This window comes from Pleurodeles waltl, chromosome 10 (genome assembly GCF_031143425.1).
Source record: "Pleurodeles waltl isolate 20211129_DDA chromosome 10, aPleWal1.hap1.20221129, whole genome shotgun sequence".
In the NCBI taxonomy this organism is placed as follows: domain Eukaryota; kingdom Metazoa; phylum Chordata; class Amphibia; order Caudata; family Salamandridae; genus Pleurodeles; species Pleurodeles waltl.
This window is the reverse complement of record NC_090449.1, coordinates 147,484,940-147,505,187: the sequence shown is the minus strand read 5'-3', so window position 1 is coordinate 147,505,187 and position 20,248 is coordinate 147,484,940. Positions and strand designations below refer to the sequence as shown.

The following is a 20,248-nucleotide window of genomic DNA, read 5'->3' as shown; positions in this document are numbered from 1 at the left end:
AAAAGGCCTGTATCCCAGGACATTATGTCACCTGCCGCCAGCCATCAGTTGTGTCATGCCCCATGTGTGGGGTGGAAAGTCACCCATCCTAAAAGGCAGTTCACTTTGACTGAACCATAGTATTCTGCTGGGGATCAGTTTGCGTAAAAACATGTAGAGCACCTGTACGGGGACTTGTAACGCGAATGTCAAGAGCAAGAAAACATGCAAGATTATGTACAGAAATGTTGCAGTGAGGTTCAAATAGGCACAAGATTTCCTTCCACACAAGGGATTCTGTGTCTTAAAAAACGTAATAACATTTTAAGAATGTATCTTTTGTTTAAAACATGCAAAATTCTTCAGTATCCTCTGCGTCCCTTGATATAGAGACGTAAATAGGCATATGTGGATAAATAACCCTACCTGTGTCATATTGCCCTCACCTATTTTGTCGTGATGTGGTATAAGGGATAGGGAGCAGTTAGAGTGATGTCATAAAATGATGGGTGCGTCCAAAATTCTGAAATCTTGGAGATCCAATTCGAAAACCTGGTTTATTTGTTATGGTTTTTCTTCCACTTTACTGACTTTTAAAGTGATTTTGTATGCCATCTTATTTAACTATGACAATAAAACACGTAATCTCACGTGTTGTGCCTTTTGAATAATAAAACAATTAAACTTCACCAACGCCACTGGTTGCTGAACCCGACATTGAAATACCGCCAGAGGTCGGAGGTCGCCAGGGATGCATTACCCTCACTGCTGCACTGGGCTGGCTGCCTTAACCGTGAAAGTGTCGGAGCTGAGTACAGCTCCTTGGCACGCGGCCATTTCCCAGTTTAAATCGGTCTGCCCTTGTGCCGAAAGAGCTGAGGGAGACCCTGCCACGAGACAGCCGTCGTCCCTGCCAAAGGCTATCCCGCCGGCTGTACCCCTGGTTCTTGAGGCGGGGTCAACTCCTCGGTATCACTCCGAAGACGGGCAGGTGAGTGAAGTACCTACGCTTTTTTTTATGACACCTCTGGGCGTTGCGAGAGAGGTTAGGGGGCTTTCTCTTGAATTGGCGAAGAGCTCGTGCGCCTGAAAATAGACCGGCGGTCCCAGTTGCTTCTGTTTGTCAGTGATGTGGGTAACGTGTTTGTAAAAGTGGGTGCATGTGTTCACTCACGTTTGAGTTTGGGGAGAGATGACTTTATTTAAATGCTCTGCCATCTGTGCCGTGCCTTTGAGGCTATATGGTGTGTCTTGCGCTTCTATGGCTTTTCACTTCCCTTCCATTCATGATTTAGGTTTTAATACAACTGCACCTGATTTTTGAATGTACGGCGTTTGAGAGATTGTTGCACTCGCATATTATTTTGAGCACTAAACACAGATTTGATTTTCATTTTTCAGAAATAGAGAGACTTCCAACATACGACTAAGAACTTCAGATTTGACACTATCCGAAAATAATAATTCACAAATCTTCTGGTTGCGACATAAAGTACAGATGCGAACAATTTCGCGTTTTATTGCGCTGCATTTATCAGTCATGTGCAATGTAATGACCTGAATTTAACACTAGATCAAGGCAAATACACTTCTTGTTCTTGTGTGAGCAGACGGCCACAATTTTTAACATTTGATATTCAGGATTTATGTCGTAAAAACATGAACGTTCATCATCGTGTCGACCTCTGAAAGCTTGAGGTGGCCTACACGGTTTTAGACCTGTGACCTTCAGATCCAGTAGCTGGAGCAGCAAGCGCCAAAGCCATTTATATGTGCTTCACTCTAACTGTGTAAGTTGAAACTTTCAGGCTAGGTAGATGTTACTGAACAGTGGGATTTGAGTTGTCTTCTAAAGTCTAGGCGCTAAATTGTTTGAAGAACTGTACATGGGTTCTTTTTCTAGTGGGGTGTTGAGTAATCAGGAGGATTTCCTGTTCTCAAAGGCTAGGGAGAACCACGGGGTTACAATACAACAGTGCCAGGTGCGACTTTCAAGGGGACGTCTGCTTAGTTCAGGACCTGGTACAAATATTTCATGGGAGTGAAATTTTATAAAATAGCTACTTGTCCTAGAGACTTGATACTTCAGAATTCTACTGCCTTGTAAAAAAATACATCTGTCCCTTTTGCTGCCATGCAGTATGGTGACAACTTGTGGTAGCTTTGTTATTGTGTCAGTGCTTTGAAAAAAACCTTCTCGATTTTGTAGGGCTCTTACTCAAGGTGTGGAATCTGGCTAGGCCCCGATTTGGCCCATTGTGCAAATTTACCTTCCGGGATGGAAGTAAACGAGAAGCAGTAGTTCCAAGTTTGGAATAACTTGTGGGTCAGTGCACACGACAAACCAATATGTTTTAGGGTATTAACCCACTCCTTTCCAGTGAATTCGAACACTGAAAAATGTTGGAAATTAACTCCAGAAAGGGCAGGAGTAAAATATTTCCAGGGTGGGAAAAAGGGGCTGTAGAGAAAGCAAATTTTGCACTCGGTCGCAAAGTTTCTCATCAGTAAAAATACAGATATTTGCTTAGCTTATTCGAACGTGCAATTCATAAAGTTTTGTTGGAAGTAAGTTTCCAGGCCTGCTACTGTAAACTCTAATGAATTTGTGAAAGTCTTAAATCTGCACCAATGTGAGGACATGTATCTCGCGGGTGCACTTTCGTGATTTTTGTATTTTAAAGAATCTGGCCCTTCTTGTATTTTCATTTGACCCATAATGGTTTTACACTGATTCTCCATTATGCATCTATTTTTTTTATATTGACGTGTAAAACATGATCTATTAAATGATCCTTCTGATAAATTGCATTTGAAGTTCCACAATAGTTTAACAAAACATTGTTTCACATTGCAAATTTGTGTACGTTTTATTTTGAAAGTAAACCAGTGCCAATCTTGCTTTCCTGCTTATGCAGGTGTTGTTCACTCAGTTAAGGGGCATTATAAATAACCTCAATTGTCACATTTTGCATACATATGTTTGCGTGTTTATACTAGAACCACTGTCGGTAATGCAAGATGAGCTCACACCTCACTGAATTAGAGCACTCGTGCTAATTGTAAAAAAAATTGTATTAATCCTAAATTTAAAAAAGAAATATATTGAGTCAAGCTTTGCATTTAGTGGCATAAAGTTCTTTAATAGATCCATACTGTGATATTGTACACTGGCAACTGAAGAGTTTGTCGTGCACGGAACTGGGCCTACTTCTCCAATGCACAGAAAAAAAAACATGAAAACTTGTAGACCTTACCGTTGAACTTGACCTTGACACTACATAATCCAGCTAAAGGAGCCCCTTGTGCACACTACAAACCTGCCTTGTTGCAGACATCACATACACTGCTTACCCCAATATCATTTCCTGGCAGATGAATGGCTTAACAATTCTTATCTTTACCACACGTTATACAGCGGGTTGACCCTTAAAATTTGCTAAATTTGAATGAGTCTTTCTGAAGCATTCTCATGATTGATATATAGATTTGTGTATATATATATATATATATATATATATATATATATATATATATATATATATATTTGGAGACACACGCACATATAAAATCTAGTGGCAGTTGCCACTGGGTATTTATAGTTAGGACTTTTTTATTTTCCATGGACGGAGCTTTTATTGTCTTGCCAATAACTTTGGCACGGCTTGATGAATCTTCACAAAAGTTTCAAAACTTTACTTTGGTCAGTTCAGCTGCTGTCTTGAAAGTTTCAGGGTGATCCATCAAGTGAGGGCCAAGAAAAATGGGAACACTTTTCCCCCATTTTAAGTCAATGGGATTTTTCAAACTTGTGAACATGACTATAGCCTGAACAGAATTACACCAAATTTGCCAGAAAGCTAGCTCTTGGTCGAGAAAGTGTACTTTTTGTGATTTGGTGTTAATCAGTTCTGTAGTTTCTGAGATATTAGAGTTAAAAAATATAGATATCTAGGGATGTGGATCCTCTCCTGATCCAACTGTCCCCGTGCTGATAACTGATTGGCTGCCAACACTTCAAGCAGGAAACCTTAATCCAGAAAAAAAAGTAAAAAAATAAAAATAAATGGGGGGGCAGTTTAGGGACACCCTGACCCCTTGGCTCTGGTGCTCGGGTCCCAGAGGAACACTTCTAGGGCTTAAAAGCATTTCTTTTTTTAAAACGTCGGAAAAATCCACGGATCCACAGATTTTTCTGATGTTTTTTTTTTTTTTTTTTTTGTTTTAATTTTCTGTCTTTCATAAAGACCCTAGGTGGGTCAAGTCCCAGCGGAAAGCAGAAAATGAGGGGGTGCACGCCCCCCCCCCCCCATCCTGGGCTTGCCAACGCCTCAGGGACTTCCATATCTCTTGCGCCAAACTAATAAGGTATGTGGGGCTGCCGGGCCCACCCGCAGCCCCAGAGACTGCCGCCTACCCCAGGGTGAAGATAACTTTGAAAGCAGGGGGATGCATGCCTCCCTCTCCCCATCCCCCTCCCCCTCCACCAAGCTGGCCATCCCCACTCCTGTAGCCCTAAGAACCACCAACTCCCCAGAGCTAAAATCCAATAATGAGTGTGGTGGGGGGGATCAGTTGCAGACCCACAACCCCAAGGACCACCACCTCTCTGGGGCAGTAGTCATAAGAGGGGGTCCATAAGTTACATACTGAAAGGTGATCTCACTCTTTTTAATTGACAAAAATATTTTTCTTTTCATTTTATCCAGAAATATCCCATTCTAAGTGTATCATTCATCAAAGCCTAAATTTCTCTCTCTCTTCTCTCTTCTCTCTTCTCTCTTCTCTCTTCTCTCTTCTCTCTTTCTCTCTTTCTCTCTTTCTCTCTTTCTCTCTTTCTCTCTTTCTCTCTCTTTCTCTTTCTCTCTCTTTCTCTCTTTCTCTCTCTCTCCTTCTGACTGCAGAATTCCAGGACTTTGTAGGGTGAACTGTGTGAGAGTGTAAAATAAAAGGATATACAGTGTCAGGTTTTTCCTAACACACAACATTTAATAAAAATATGAAATAGAGACACAATAATTTATTTCAAACTTAATTAGTGTTAAAGAAAGGAAGTAACTAGGGACGCCTTCATTTTTAAAGACATCTTGCAGCATAAGTGTAAAACTAAGACAGTCCCTTGAAAATTAAGAAAGTGTATTTAGTTAACATGCAGAACTTTTTCGCCTTAGTACAATTTATTTTATCAGTGCATTGAGATGTATTAATTTAAAAGTGATAGTTTTCAACCATAAATTTGGAAACATTAATTCTTCCCCTTACACCACCAATAGTAAATTAGAGGCAAGTCACTTGGTATGTGCACTTTATGGGTGGCCTGGGTTCCTATCATACATGAACAAAATTATAGTTTAATAAATCAAACATAGAAGCAGGTTTTGTGCAGCGCATACCATGAATTATGTATTTCGAGGTCCTCTTAAATGTGATAATGCAGAAAAAGGAGGGAAAGTGAGATTAAACAATTGCCTAGGATCACACAATTTGGAAAAGTGGGTAAACCGGGATTAATTCCAGGTTTTATGGTTTCCTATTGTTTATTTCAGCCACTAAATGTATATCCTTTGCTTCCCCTACACCTACCTTGCCACTAATCCCCCCCTAACCACCCCACCCAACCGCCACTGCCCTGGCATCAATGCAGCCCCCAGCCACATCACTGACCAAATGTTTTGGCCCCAGAGAAAATGTTTGCAAGTACCCATGGACTAAGTCAACTGTGCAAGCATTTCAAAATATATTTCAGTTGTTGAGAGAGCCCACTTTTTATATTTCTGTGTAATTAAATAAATATTTTTAATAGTATGAAAATCAGGATATGTGTTGATGTGCAAAGGATATGTTTTCTGAAACCTAATTTTCACATATTGTTAATACACTACACAGTTTTATCAGTAAAGCTGCAAGTTAATGGAACGGTTTTTGGAAATTTACTGTGTTGCTGACAATATGCTACCACATCATGGTTTAGTAAGATATTTATTAAAAGTGAGTGTTTAAACAAACTGAGAAACACTCCTGCCCTGATGGCAATGCTGTTATTAAACTAAAAGAAGCCGTGGGTCATGTGGCCTCTATATGTGTGCTTGATTCTTGTGATACATACAGCAAACATTAGCCTACTTAATCAGAAGAGGTTTTCTTGTACTGCAGAAATGCTGAGCTCACATATTTGAAGGTGCAATCATATGTGAGAATGAAGAAAAAGGCAGCTCTGTAAATTTATTTGCCTGGGATCGCAGAATTTGAGATGTGTTTACTGGTCAAACATTATCTAAGTTACTTGACCTGCAGGTCTAGTAATATTTATATGATTTTTCGAGGCCTGAGTTATCTCAATTAACTGTAACTCGTGCCCTAAGGTAAATATAATTCCCGCCCTCGACATGAACTGCTAATTACCCCACAATTTAGTGCCTTCATGACATCTTTGATAACATCATTGATAATATCAATGTAATATTTGCAGTAAACATTTTCACGAAACGACTGTGCTGTGCAGGGGCGAAAGTTATAGTTACCTTATGGTAAGAGTTATAGTTATTTGAGATAACTATAACAGGTGAATTTCTATGGGTAAATTGTGAGGCTAACTAACGTCCCCGTAACCTTTTTTTTGTTGTTTTTAGTGAATAAATATATATTTATTTAATTTTATATGTATTTCGAAAATGTAATTCTTCTAACCTCCCTTTACCTCTTCCCTCCCCTCACCCCTAAGAACCCCTATTACCTCTAACCCCCACACCTTACCCCTAAAAATATTTGTATCTCTTCCCTACCCAGAACCTTAAAAATCTCTACCACCCTTTATCTCTACTCCCCTCTTAAGCCTAATGATAACCTTATTTTTACCGAAACCTAAACCTTAAAACTACCCTTATCTCCTTTTACCTCTACCCACCTCCTAACTTTAAAATCATTCTTAACTCCATTTACCTATCCCCACCCTAAAATCACCCTTACCCCTGTGTTTTACCCATCAATACATCCCAAATTTGCCCTTACTACTACTATTACATGTTCCACCCCTAAACCCTAAAATTATCTTGCATCTCTTTACCTCTACCCGCTCCTAAGTACACCCTTATCTCATTTTATCTTTAGCACTTCTTAACCCCAAAATCGCCCCTACATTCCTTTACCCCCACCATAACCCTTTCTTTTTTTTAATAACATAAAACTTGTTCTTTTGTTGTTTAAAAAATATATACTTACCTGTGTGGCAAAGTACCATGTGGTAAATGATGCACTGAAAATGTTTGAAACTATACTTTCTAAATCTAATCCAGATTTGCGAATTGTGAGAGTTCTTCCATCTGTTCACTTTAAACAGTGAAGTCCTGCCTTCTTTGCTAAAGAGTATATAGTGTATCTCTAACATTCTGGTCCAAGATGGCTAACGTAATGCTTCTAAACATGATGGTTATCTTGGAACAGTAAATCTATGATATATTATGGTCAGTACCTTTCCAAGATGACCACCAGTTTAGAAATAGTGGCTGCACAAGGAGCAGCTCACACTTCAGATTATAAGAGCAGAAAGAAAGCGGCCTGGTGAGACTTTGTGGGAAGCTGCAGGATGTTCTAAGACAAACAGAAAGAAATTAAAAGGGACTGATAACAGTAAAAAAGGGAAAGCTAAAAGAGTGGCAGTCAGCTCTGACACTGAAAGTCACTCAATTTCAGGTGTCTATGCACATGTCATCAGGCCACATACCAGGCCCTCCCAAGAGGGTATAGCAAGGATTATCACTGTGAAGATATTTTACTGTGAGGGTTTATAACAACAAATCTTTGCTTACTACAATAATCTTTGAGTTTCTATGTGATATAATGTAGTAAGAATTCACTCTTTAAGGGCTGTTGGCTGTAACTTATAATTTTCATGATACATGTCAGCCAACAGCCTATGTTGTAATTTTTCTTAAGAAACAGATCAATCTTATAGCATCTGACATAACATTTCCTAATAAACTGTGCAAGACTATAGCGTTTACAATTGGCTTGCTACCATAAAAAACTTGGGCCTGCCGTAATGAGCATAAGCAAAACAGAATGCAGTCCCTCCTAAAACTGCACAGCAGGAATTCTCACAGCACAAATTCGACCCTAGTTTTTTTTTTAAAGTGGGTCGTTGTACCAAAAGCCTGGTCTCCAAGGGTAATCTCTGAGATTCTGTGAAACATACTTGCTTTCATGTTTAACTCAATTCAGTGACCATTCAGCATTGAAGCATTATAAATTAAACATATAATTTTCAAAATAAATAAGATCAGGCCTATAACCATAAACAGCTCAGGTTTGCTGTGTTGAGCATAAGCTTTCCCGCAGCACAAAAAGTGCTATACAAGCACTCTTTTTCAGTTGGTGCATATAACTTTGACCTAATGAAAGCCTCTATTCAAGGTAATCAACATTTGGGTGGAGCTAAATCTCCCCCTTTCTGTGGTGTTTCTTAAAGCTATTTTTCTGTTGATCACATAAGATCTGATGTGAGCTACGATGTTAAGCCAGTTCTAAAAAGAGATGTAACATTGGAAAGGCAATCACTCAAATTGGTATTTACCCTTTTAAGACCGTCTCAGAAACGGTGAACAGAAATTGTGCTTTGTAAAGGAAGAGCAGCTGTCCTTATGATTTGCAAGCAAATCCTTCCAAATTCTAATCCTGGGAAAAGAGCTGAACAGGCCTACCAAGTGGGGGCTCATTCGCCCTTCTTTGTTGTTAAGTATCAATAGAAGATGCCCCCATTTCTATTTTTGTTCTTTTCCTCTTTTGAAACTGCTTAACAAAAAATAAACCAAGAATAAGAGTCTGTTTCCGGTTAAATGCCCGATAATACTTTAATAATAAAGATAACTGGAAACTGCCTCTCAAAAGCTTCTAAACAATTAAAAGATTGTAAAATAAATTAAAGCTCCATTGTAACAATGTGATTATTTGCCTTTGACCAATTTCTGCAGGCAAAGTGTTCGTAAGTGGAAAATAATGGATATCACCTCAATGGCAATTATCCCACTTCTGCTGGGGAGTGTGGGGGTTTTTGGCCTCTACAAGCTGCTTCAGAGGCTGCGGACCAGAGCATACATACAAGACGCAGTAGTGGTGATAACCGGAGCTACTTCTGGGCTGGGAAAAGGTATGATTGTTTTCTTTCTGGACACCAGTCTGCTTAAGTATCATGCAACTTATTTAATATGATTTATTTTTTTGTAGTTATTTCAGAAAGCCCAGACCAAGCTTTAAGGAATAGAAAATCGCTTTATGGAGGACACTTGTCTTGCTGCAGGATTATCTAAAATGTAATCTGCTGTGTATGTTAAGTTTTGGCAAGGGTGTCCAGGACTACCTAATACATGTCAGATTTCCATGGTAACCAGTAAAACACTTTGTAAAATTTTCTTAGGTAGATATCCTGAACCTTCTGCATGGATCCACAAACCCTGGAACTGCTTTGAACACTGCAAGTGTTCCTGTCCGTAGAAATCAGGTTGTGATGTGGAGAGGATGATCATTTCTAACTGGATAGCAAGGTTTAGGTGCGGTTCGACACAGTGTTTACCATAATAAATGATGAAATTCTAGGCCATGAACGCACATTCTAGTAACCAATGATTTGTGAGCTCCAAACTCAAGGACCATCTCCCCAGTTCATAAAGGTATCCAAGGTATTTTATTCTGAGAAGGTTGTCGGAGAAAAGCACATTTTGAGCAATTTTGTCAAAATATTAGTTTGCATTTGTGATTTGAATGTGCAAACATTTATTATGTTTCTGCTCGGTTTGTGGTAAAGGAAACAATGCAGTGGAAAGGATGGCAGTGTGTTTTTATGATATCCAAACAATATTTAGTGGAAAATCTTTGGGCCTTGGAATGTGCAGAGACCGGTCACTGAAACATTTTAATTAAATCTGAACATGGGGCATCTATTGCCACATTTTATGAGTTTTCCCTAACTAATTAGAAATTGTTTTGGCTTTTATCCATGACCCTTTGAAAGCATGGGAATTCCATTCTGGTGTTGTCAGTGCGAGAGGTTAGTACTTTGTATTTCAGAGAAGGGTTGATTTGGCTGAACATTAAGATGTGGCAATGTATTTTGTGGATTGCTGGGTGGAAGAGAAGAATAATACCAATCCAGCACTATCATGGTCTTTATAATGCTTTATATCTTTCATTTGTGTTTTCTGGATGAGTTACCTCTTGGGTAAAGATGGCATTAATTCAGTAGTGTTACATTAGTTTTAGAAAGCACAACAAATCCTAGTCAGACTAGCCCTTCGGCCAAGTTCCATTTATTAGAGGACTGTACTGCACTCATACAGGATTATTTTGAGAAAAGACTGTACAGATTATTACATTGTTTTCCATCCATCATGGTCTTTTTGAGCACTAATTTTCAACACTATACCATCTAGTTGATGAGAGGAGAAGGAGATCTAGTTCTTTACAATATACGTCTGTCTCTGGTAGACAAACACAGGACAACTTCACCTCTGGCTTGTACTACTCTCCTCAAGTGAAGTGAGGAAGCTAATATCCTTGTTTGTGCACTTTGAAAGATTCCCGAATGGCATGTTCTTGTTGCTGTGGTAGCTTTGTCAATATTCAGGTGAGCTAGTGGATTCACCGGGGTTTAAGGTGCTTTAAAATGTATTGAGAACGGGTTGAGGGAGGCTGACCGGCGATTATTAGTCTGCTAACTGTTAGTGACCTTCATGCACGCCCTTTCTGGGATGGGATTATTTCCATGTCAAGAAGGGTAGAGCTCTGTTTAGTCCCTGTGGGAACTCGGACCTCTTCCTGGCAACTTGTTATGGAGCTTCATTGGGTTTTATGATCTTGCTTAGGTCGCACTTGTTTTACATTCCTTTACTGTTGTTTTGCCCTTTACAGTTGCCTTGATCCCTTGCCTAGAACTGCTGGTTGTGCTCTCTCTTGTCCCCATTTCTTGTACAGTCTTCTCTGCTTGTGTTCAGCCACGTCCAGGAGCCTAGACCAGATACTAGGTCAGCTCTGGGCCCTTTGTAGCACCATTGGCTGCTGACACCGGCATGGTTTGTTTCAGTTATTTGTTCTTGTCCTTCAGCTGGTATATTATACTTACTGTGTGCCTTAACTCTGTTCCAGCTGATTAGATCAGCTTCTGATTTTAACATCCAGGCAGAATAGTGCTGCCCCTTAAAGCAGAGTCCGGGGTATCCCACTCTCTCTCTCTCCTCTCTCCCCCTCTCCCCTCTGCCCTCACCTTTCTCCTTTCACTCAGAGCCAGTGCTTTCCCAAACGTTAGTTGGAATTATCTATGTGGATGACAAGTTACCTTGCATTGAGACACGTTCCACACTGGCCACAAATTCATGAAATGATGGTCTCACCAGTACCAGGTGGATTTCAGTCCATCACAGTTTGGCCCTGAAATATTAAGTTAATTTTAAAAATGTATTTTGCACTTTGCTATATGGTATTCCTTGAGAGGGTGACAACGCATCCAACGTAGTCCACTCAAGTAAAAAGAAGTATACTACTGCAAAATGCCCTCTTGTATTAATAGATTGTTCCCTGGATGATGTACTCCTTCTATCTGAAGCCAAACAATCTTTTTCTTGGAGATAATCCCTATCAAAATAAGGAGTCGTCACAAGTTTAGCAGGTATGCCAGCAGTTTTATCCATGGTGGAATATACTTTTTTAGTACAGAAAGCAAATGGTAGGACACAGATGCTGTGACTTCAATATCGTGGCAATTAGATTTATGCTTTTTGCTGTAAAAAGCTATTAGCTAAAAAAGCCAGGAAAACATGGACATCTGCAGTACTTGGTTTCAGGTACCGTCAGGAACATGGACCCTAAAAGTCACTTTTGTCATTTGAATTATTTTTCCAACTACAATACCATTGCTTGCCTTGGGCCAAAATTCTATTCTCAACATTACTGATCTCAGTAATAAAAGCTGTAAATCCAAAACCATCCTCTTTACCTCCCCACCTCCGATTTTCTGCTTTGTATTCCATCTAGGCTTTTGGGTAGTTGAGTAGTTATAGGATGGGTGATAATCCCTGTTATATAAACACCAGGACAATGATGCTAGTTTGCAATGTTCTGTATAGATATTGATGGGTACTTCAGTATATAATACTATCATAGTTTTGTAACAGACTGAGAAATCTAAGCCAGTCTCCTGTCTGAGTTCTAGTTACTGTAATATCAAACTCTACTTCCTAAGAAAATCCATGTAGACAACTGTTTTTGTGCTGTAGTTGATTATGCTATTTGTAAAGTTTTATTATCTCTGTGTTGGGATCATACTGCTCATGCTCTCATGAAAAAAACAAAAGTTGACAAATGCAAGGCTCTGACAATAATCTCCGACATTTGTATTTTTTTCTGAGCTACATCCAGGTCAATTGTTTTTCCTCATTGGGCCATTACAAATGAAGACCAACCTCATGTAAATCAGGTTTGGTCCCGCCTTAATAGAAATAGTCTGGTCTAAACTGTGAGGTAATGTCTCCACCCGCAAACTGGTTTTAGCCTTGTTAACATCTCAAGTGAGATGCAGCATAAGTTCTATGGCCATGTAATCACAGAACCCACTTATGGGCATGTCTGTCACATATGAGGTATCTCATCCAAGAAAAACAAAATATTGATGGGTGAAATGCTTGACTTAATTTTATTCACTGCTAAATACTTTGTTACATTACAGTTCATCTTTCTTTTGCAAATTTGATTGTTTTTTTCCTTCTTGGGTCACACCAGCAAAGTGTCAGCTTGAGTTCTTTGAGACAGCGAACTATGCTGATTTGCATATGGTTGGTCTCTGTATTGGCACAGTGTTCTGTATTTTTAATGCTATATACATACCACACTTTCTTGATATTAATGGTCTGGAACCTGTTTTAAGTCTCTCTAAACATTTCATTGCACAACCAAATCAATCTACTTCTGAAAACACATATGCATTTTAGTTAGTTTTGTGAATTTCCACAATGTATCTTCTTTGTTTATTTAAGCACACTGTTGCACAAACTTCAATTTAAAACTGTTACCTAGAGTTTTAATTAAATAACGTAAACCAGAGGGTGCAAGTGGACCAATAGTCAGTTTGCTACTTGCAAGGAAAATAGGGAAATGTATCATACCAAAATGTAGATTCCCCCTTCAATTCCAACAGTTGTATCAAGTATTATTGCAGATCTATGTAACCCCTTTCTCTATACATGGATAAGTAAAGGTCAGCTGTTTTACAGACAGACAGACAGATTGATTTCAGGGGTGGCTGATGTCCCGAATATCTGTTAAATGCTTACAAAGCCTTTGAGTGTTTCTGCTTTTCGTATACTAAGAAGAGTGAGCTGTATCCACTCTCTAACCGAGGGATTCATAATCACTGAGAAAAACAACAGGAAGACCGCTGGCAACTGAGTGGTAATAGGATTATGAGTTCTTGGTATCTTACTACATATGCTAGATGGAATTTATCTTATACATCAGTAGGACTCCAGCCTTTCTTTTTTGTTTTTGTTATCCTACTGCCAATGCTCTTTGTTCAACTTTCTTCATTTTTAGGTTGAGCATAGCAGCGTGCAAGCGATGCTTTTCCAACGTGTCAGTATGTATCTGGACTTTTAACCACGCCCACTGCATGCCCATCATTATCACTTGTTCATGTGCTTGCCTTTCAAAAATCCTTTGTATTCGTTGGTAAATGTTTTCTGTTTGTCCCTCCCTGGGACGGTTTTGTTACCGCCTTGGCCGTCCTCCCTGTCATAATTGCACTTTTGCCGAGAACTTTGACTGCGAGCAAACTTCTTTTTCCTTTTGTGTGTCTCCTTTGCGCTCACGCCCATGGCGGCGGTGGCACTTTGAATCAACTGTTTTAATTTTTATTTTCAGTTTATGTGGCAAAAAAAGTCCAGTTAGGAAGTTACCACGCTAATAGCTGTAACTCAAGCAAACGCAAGACCCATTGCTTTGCAAATGCTTGTTTACCATGCCACCCATTACTTTTCACCAAGCTCCTGTTGACCATTCTTCCTTTTGCTCATTTACCTACTCTAGCTTCCCCTTCCATTTACCTAAAACACTTCTAAGCAAAACCTTTCTGGTAAACTTCTCATATTTGAACCCATTAACTCAAGCTATGTTTGATGAAATATAGTGCAACGTGTTGTGTATTGCTTTATTTTGCATCACACATTCTCCATCACAGCATAGTATTCTTAAACAGTGAGTATCTCAGCTTGTAAGAGATATCCTGTGGCACCATTTTCAACAGGGAGAAAAACTAAAATTATTAAACAATACCAGTCCAAATGCAACATTTTCTTTTTCTTTTTATCTTTCAATAAAAAGCATAAACGGATAATTAAAACATTAAAGTTTAAAATAGATTTCCAAGTATATGGAACTGTGTTGCTGACCAAACCCTTTATAGGAGAGAGATGATTACAGAAAACCGATTACATTGGTGCACTGCGTTGCATGGAGAAAACTCTGCACTTTCTCTTTGAGGCAGCCTAGGAGCTCTACAGCCCCAAACTACAGCTCACTGGCACTTAGGGCCTGATTAGGACTTTGACGGAGGGGATTACTCCGTCCCAAATGTGGCGGATATCCTGCCCGCCGAATTACGAGTCCATTATATCCTGTGGAACTCATAATACGGCAGGCGGGCTGTCAGTCACATTTGGGACTGAGTAATCTCCTCTGCCGAAGTCGTAATCAGGCACTTAGTCTCTCCGTTTAGTTTTCACTCACTAGGCCCAATTAAAAAATGTATTTTCATGAGTAGATGTGACTTTCTCTTGACATACCCTTCAGTTGCACATACTAATGGTAGGAAGCATTTAGCGTAAGACCCTGTGTTATTAGGATCCTTGAACACAGGACTACCTTACAGTTGTTTTGCACAAAACTTTGATTTTAGTGAAGTATTTTGTCACTTAACGCAGTGGGCCTGATTTACTAAGCTATTTGCGCCCCTGAGTTTTACTTAGGTGCACAAATAGCATTTACATTTGCAAAAACACATCTGTGAGTTACAAAATGTGGATTTGCACGTTTTATTTGCATGCACTTAAAATTATCTAATTATGCCCGGATTTTTCAAGTAGAAATGTACTTTATACTTTCTGCAACTTTCAATCCATCAACTCTAGTACCTTTATTACTCCGATGTCCTGCACATGATCCATCATATCTATGTGAATCTTTTCCTACTGCATTTGGGAAACACCACAGGCACAACGAGGTTCTCATAGTTATTTTGCCATTGTTAGACATGATGTGGTGTCTAATCTTCTATTAAATGCCTTTAAGCCGGGCCTCCAATGCTGTTCTTTATTTTAACAATCCCCTTCTGCAAAACACATCAAGCGCCCAATGTCTCAAACTCTCTCGGGAACTATACGTGCATCTCTCATCAACATAACATCTATATATTCTTCACCTCCTCAAACGCTTTTATATCCCTTTCAGTTCTCTTCATTTCTGGCCACGCTTCCTCAGTATAATTCAACTCTTTTAGCTGCACATCCTCATCAGCTCCTGAGTGTAGCTGATGTCAATCATAATTGCTGACTGCCCTAAACACCACACAGTACGTTTGCTTGTCATTTACTGGAACTTCCTTTGCAGATAAGACAGGGCATGCAGCCCAAAAATCCACAAATTTGTTCTTCACCCCTGAAACGGTCTGTATAGTGTAAGTATAATCTTGCAGTCTCTGATATGAAAGCACACATGGAGAAGCCCTATACAAACCACTGGTATTGAGAACCTTTGTTAATTGCTTCTAGTCATAACATAACACCGTAGGTAAGCCCCACACAAAGGTCTAAAGTGTTCAGGACTCCATGCGCATGTCTCTACATCTTTCTCTCTCTCGCTTTCTCTTGCTTTCTCCTCCTCCTCCTCCGTGGGAGACATAGTGCGTGATGTGGTGAGAGGTAGCTCCTAAGCCCTCCTGCTGAAATCCACAATTATAATACATTTGCACTTTTGTATCAAAATCTCTCATTTGCGGGGGCCTGCTTATTTCATCTTTTGTTCTGCAAATGTAGATTTAAGACTCTGTGTCCATTTTACTTTGTGCTTTAGCAGTAGTCTGATAAAATAAATGTTCATGGCAAAATTATTTACAAACTTTGTTTTCTAAAACTCTCAAACCTGCTTCAAACTCACATCACATTCCTTGCCCATTGACGTCAGAAGGATGCTATGTTCTCCTGGTTGGTGTTTAAACGCTTCATACATTCCCTATTAAAATACAGCAGCCGGTAATGCAAGACCAAGAGGTAATCTCTTAGTTTGGAAACATCCTAAGGGAGTTATGAAGGTTGTGAGTTTCCTACTTTTAGGATGGGGGACACCTGATGATAATCGGCTTACTAGTCAACTATGGAAAACTAGTGGAAGCCCTTTGTTTATGATAATATCTCATCAATCTTCAGCAAGGGAAACTTGTCCACAAGGTGGTTATTGTTGACATCTTTTAAGATGATGCACAGCCTCACCTTGCTGTCTGTCTGTCTATTCAGCAATACGGGCACTCCCATTTAGATGACTCTGCTTGCTGTGTAGTAGCTTCCTGTAATTTGCGTAACTCTATTTCAGATTTTCCCTAATATTTTCCGGAACACTCTTCACCTCATGAAGAACGAAAATGCCTTTACCCTCAAAATGATCCTGTATGAAAACTCCTCAGTTCTCCTATTTATTTCCCCAGAAAAGACCCTTGGCAACTGCCTTATCATTCCTATTCCAATATCTTTGCTAGTCCCTAAGAGTAAAACGCATTCCTGGCGATTGAGACCCAGTACTAGATCTAATGCCCCATGATCCATCCAACCAAGTACTGATGGCTTTGTAACACCCACACATACTTTTCCTTTATCTTTTCTTCTCTTAATTTAAAAAGTTAGTTGTCTGGACTGTAACATTGGTCTTCCATGAAAAATTTGCTATTTTGATGTCGAAGGGTACGAAACCTTAACCAAGCTTTTCTACAAATTTCTCCTTCTGGACATCATTATTTACAAAACTGTAAGGGGAGCCTGACTCAGCTAGGATTCTTATTTTGATTCCTCCTAATTCATCATGCATACAGATTATTTTCCTCACTTACCTGTGCAATATCTTCTCATATACTCAAAACATATTCTGCTAATTTCTTTCTTCTCATTCTGAACTACTTGTGCTAGACAGTTGTCCTTAAGTTACATTTTCTTTTCCCTGCTACCTACATTTACAAAATGACCAGTTCCTCCAGAAGACTTAAGTGTGGGGCATTTTCTGCTGTAAGCCAGATTGTCTGTACTTCCTCATCTGTAACACTTACTATATGTATAACTCCACCGTATCTTGTGACCTTCTTGTCTTTTACCCTCCCGTTCACATTTATATTGTCCTTAATTGCGTTTTGTTTACCTCTTCCGCTTTTTTGTTTTCCTTCACGTTGCTGACAAATTCTATTCCCTTCATTTTCTCCAGCACTGCTTTGTCACATCTACCCATTTACTCAGTTTGATGTACAATGGTTGTCATGTTTTTAAGACCAATTTCACCAATCACCCATAATCTAGCCTGAATAATAGGATAATTTGTATGCATGATGATCTGATCTCTTCACACACTAATCTTGAAGGTTTCCAAATTCACAAGTTAAAGCTAATTGTTTAAAGCAGAAACAAATCTGTGTTCTCATTTGTCTCTGGCCTCCTTTGAAAACTTGTGTAGCAGTCTGTGGCCACACATACTGTACTTAATTATGCCTACTACCCCTCTTGGGGTATAGGCCATCAACCGGGACTCTCCAACCACCTCTGTCCTGGGATTTTCTTTGAGTCTGGCTCCAGATGTAACCCATCTTCTTTCACGTAGTCTCTGTGCATCAGGTCCATGTGTTTCTTGGCCTCCCTCTTCTCCTTTTCCCTTGAGAGTTCTAGGTCAGAGCTTCCCTTGTGGTGTTTTATGCAAGTGTGCGGAGGGTGTGACCTATCCAGCCCCAGCATCTTTTCATGATTTCTTCATGAGCAGGAGTTGGAAAGTCTGCTGCCTTAGTTAGTTGTTGCTGATGGTGTTTGGCCAGCGGATTTGGAGGATATGCATCATGCAGGTGTTGATAAACATCTGGACTTTGTTGGTGGTGGTCACTGTTGTCCTTCAAGTTTCTGCTCCATACAGAAGGACCAATTTTATGTTGGTGTTAAAGCATGATCTTGGTTTGCAGCGTTAGGTGCTTGGAGCTCCAGATCTACTTTCGCTGAATGAAGGCTGCCGTTGCTTTGCCGATTGTTGCCTTGACGTCGTAGCGTAGGCCTTCCTACTTGTCTGTGACACTGCCCAGGTAGGCAAAAGCCTCAACCTCTTCCAATGCATCACCTGTAACTGTGACGGCAGTTATGCTGGCAGTGTTAGCCAAAAGGATCTTGTTGTTTCCTTGTGAATGTTGAGGTCATGTTGTGCTGATGTGGCTGCCACCTTGTCAGTCTTCTCTTGCATCAGCAGATGGGAGAGTTAGGGGCAGGTCATCTGCAAAGTCCAGGTCATCGAGCTGAGTCCAAGGTGTCCCGTGGATCCCATTTTCTTTCCTTGCTGGTGGATGTCTTCATGATCCAGTCTATGTCCAGCAGGAAAAGAAAAGGTAAAAGCAAGCAACACTGACAAACTCCAATCACAAGTGCTGAGCAGTGAGCCTAAATGAATAGCACCTCCACTTTGTCCCAACAACTACCCTGACAAACTCCGGTCCTCAGTTAGAAGGCTTCCATGAGTTGTCCCTCAAGGGCTATCTTGAGGGTCATTCCAAAGTAAGAGTTCCTGATGAATCTTACAAATTTATCTTGCACACCGTAGTTGGTGGAAGAGCTTTCAAAATGTCTCTGTCCACTCTGTAGAATGTCTTCTCATAGTTGATGAAGTTGAGATGGGGGGGAGTTCCATTATTTCAACTGCTCCAAGACAATGCACAGAGTTGCATTCTTGCCTGTACAGGATCTAACTTTTTGGCAGCCAGCTTGCTGATCTCTCAACAGAGCGTTGATTTCTTCCTTCATTCTGTTCAGAATGACTCGGAACCCCCAGCTCTTTGGCTGGGTTTGATAGAAGAGTTATCCCGCTGTAGTTTGCACAGTTACTCAAGTCACTTTTCTTGGAGATCTTGATGCGATAGCCCTCATTCCTGTCTGACAGCACCATTTCCTCATCCCAGATCCTTCCAAACAAGGGGTAGAACATGTTTACTGATGTTTCAATGTCTGCCTTCAGTGCCGCTGCAGGAATGTTGTTGGGTCCTGCTGCTTTCCCATTTCTCAGATGTTTGATGGCTTGCCATATTTCTTCCCTGGATGGTCTCCTGCAGTCGATTGGCAATCCCTTGTTAGCTGCCTGTAGACTGCAGCACAGGCTGGTTCAGCAATTCTTCAGAGTACTCCACCCATCTTTGTTGTTGGCCTTTGTTACCCATAATTGTCTTCCCAGCGTTGTCTTTAACAGGTTGTTCTGGCTTGCTGTATCTTCCAGAGAATTTCCTTGTTATGTTGTAGAGATCTTTCAATTTTTCATAGCTTGCTGCTTCCTGAGCTTCTCTGGCAAGACTATCCATGAATCTTCACTTTTCTGCCCTTTAGCTTTCCTTTGCTTAATTGTTGGCTTTGGTGTATTCACCTTGAGCTTTTGCTTTTTCTGATCTTATTTAACTGGTGTTAACTGCAGCTTTCTTTTCCTTTCCCTTTCTCTCCTGTATTTTGCAGAGTTTTGGTGGTCATTCATTCTTTATGCTGTTTTTTCTTGGGACTCAGTACCTCCTGACAGGTTGATGTCACTGTTTCCTTGATCTTCTTTCACTGGCTCTGTACTGGGTCTCTGTTGCCCTCTTGTCCTTGCAGGACTTGAAACTTGTTACTGAGGGCGACTGAGTATTCACTCAGTTTCTATGCATCTTTGAAGAGGGTGGTGTTATATCCCTGGCATTGGTTTGTCGGTTTTATCCATGCCTTCTTCACATTTAGCCTGGCTACAACAAGGTGATGGTCAGCCACCACATCTCCTCCTATCATCACTCTCACATCTTGCAGGGACCTCTGAAACATCTTAGCAATGCTGACATGGTTGATCTGATTTTCTGTTAAGTGGCCTGGTGGTATCTATGTTTCCTTGTGTGTTCTTTTGTGTGGGAATACATTACTACTTGTCACCAGACTGTTAAGGGCACAGAGATCTGCAAGCCTTTAACAATTGTCGTTCATATTGCCAAGGCCATGGT

The 20,248-nt window shown here is 40.1% G+C and overlaps 1 protein-coding gene across 5 annotated transcripts in view; it reads left to right on the top strand.

Annotated features, from left to right (window-relative positions):
* The window catches only part of DHRS7B (dehydrogenase/reductase 7B), a 152,349-nt gene that overhangs the window by 53,717 nt on the left and 78,384 nt on the right, over nucleotides 1–20,248 (top strand). For 4 of the 5 annotated variants that reach the window (XM_069210041.1, XM_069210042.1, XM_069210043.1 and 1 more), the window contains one exon: nucleotides 8,946–9,121. In XM_069210041.1, coding sequence (XP_069066142.1) covers nucleotides 8,946–9,121 — 176 coding nt within the window. Of the gene's footprint in view, nucleotides 1–829; nucleotides 971–8,945; nucleotides 9,122–20,248 lie in introns of those variants that run through there. The other variant, XM_069210045.1, reaches the window with a different exon arrangement.